Raw genomic sequence first — 1,434 nt, forward strand, 5'->3', positions numbered from 1 at the left:
CTACTAGATCAGTGACTCTTTTAGCCTGCAGGTTTTCTGACGTCTCTTTTTATCATTTTCTGTCTCCCAGCCTTTGTCATGATGGGACTTTACACTGTGACACCAGAGAGTGTGACGGTAAGAGTATAGAGGAAACAGTTGATCTTTCCGATTCCTCTGCCCTCCGACCCTGACCCGATTCCTCCCGTTTCAGTAATCCTCAGCGAGTGGTCAGAGTGGACCGCCTGCTCTCCGTGCGTTCCCCAAAACTCCCTGGAAGGGCAGAGCAACAGCAGTGAAATGGTCTCCATCCAGAGACGTTTCCGGGCCTGTTTGGACGTAGATTCTGGTCTTCCTGTCAGAGGCGAGGAGGGGAGCCAATGTCCTGGACCGTTGGTGGAGGAGAGGCGGTGCTCAGATGCCAGTGTCTGTAGAGGTGATGGTATTCTCTCAACAGGACATCTTTTATTGCAGACACATTTATTTTTCTTTGATGCCAGATCTTTTTTAAACTCTACATTGAAGGAAAAAAAGGTTGTTTTTTTCTCCATCTGACTTCTCCTCAGCAGGATGCAGCAGTCTGACACTTAGCTCACTTCAAAAAGGCTTCCTGTTGATGACTTTGTAAACGTGATGGAGTCTGACAAGCATAACACCCAGAAAAATAGAATTTCATGAAGAGAAAGTGTTGTTTAAAAGCAGCGGTTTGTTTCTGTTGTGTGAAACAAAGCTGTGTTTTTGATCTCAGCTTCAAACAAACACTTAAAAACCCCTCTCTAAGGGAGGCGCTAAAGTTCCCACATAATAAAACAGATGCAGCATCAAGGTTTAAATCCATGCAGAGATTTAAAGATTAATTGGTTGAGTTTGTAGAAATGATTCCTGTAAATTTCCTTGCAAAGTCTTTGTGTTTATCTCTTGCTGGACTTAAACTTTTGTTCACTTAAATATTAATTCTGAATTTTTTTAGACTGAAAGTCTACAAATAAGCTTAGTATTATGATCAGCACAGTAAATATATCTGGACCTAAATAACATGTTGTCAGTATAAAGACCCTAAAATCATTTAATTCAGATTGTTTTATGAAGAGCCGTTCATTACAGATTCAAGCCTTTTTGTGTTTCTCTCTACAAGCTTTAAAGCAAAAGTCCAGTCAGCAAGGAATGATCCATGGATCATTATTTATACCTAAAACTAATACGTTTGTTATTTGATAATAGCCCGTTGTGACAAACACCAGATACAGCACTGGGACTTGATTAACACCCAATACAGCACCGTGACGTCACAAACCAGTAGGTGGCAGTAGTGTTCTTTGACAAACATTATTGCCTCCAGTAAAGCACATTCAAATGAAAATTACTCTTAATTAAAAACACTCATCAATTATTGAACAGGATGGAATAATTTCATACTTAAAGTACTTTTAGAAGTTTGTATTTTTTTTTCCTTTA

The 1,434-nt window shown here is 39.6% G+C and overlaps 1 protein-coding gene across 1 annotated transcript in view; it reads left to right on the forward strand.

Annotated features, from left to right (window-relative positions):
• The window catches only part of sspo (SCO-spondin), a 159,835-nt gene that overhangs the window by 105,741 nt on the left and 52,660 nt on the right, over positions 1–1,434 (forward strand). The window contains exons 96-97 of the mRNA XM_015377502.1: positions 71–117; positions 194–415. Of these exons, the coding sequence (XP_015232988.1) occupies positions 71–117; positions 194–415 (269 nt within the window). The remainder of the gene's footprint in view (positions 1–70; positions 118–193; positions 416–1,434) is intronic.

This window comes from Cyprinodon variegatus, unplaced genomic scaffold (genome assembly GCF_000732505.1).
Source record: "Cyprinodon variegatus isolate N-32 unplaced genomic scaffold, C_variegatus-1.0 Scaffold155, whole genome shotgun sequence".
Classification (NCBI taxonomy): domain Eukaryota; kingdom Metazoa; phylum Chordata; class Actinopteri; order Cyprinodontiformes; family Cyprinodontidae; genus Cyprinodon; species Cyprinodon variegatus.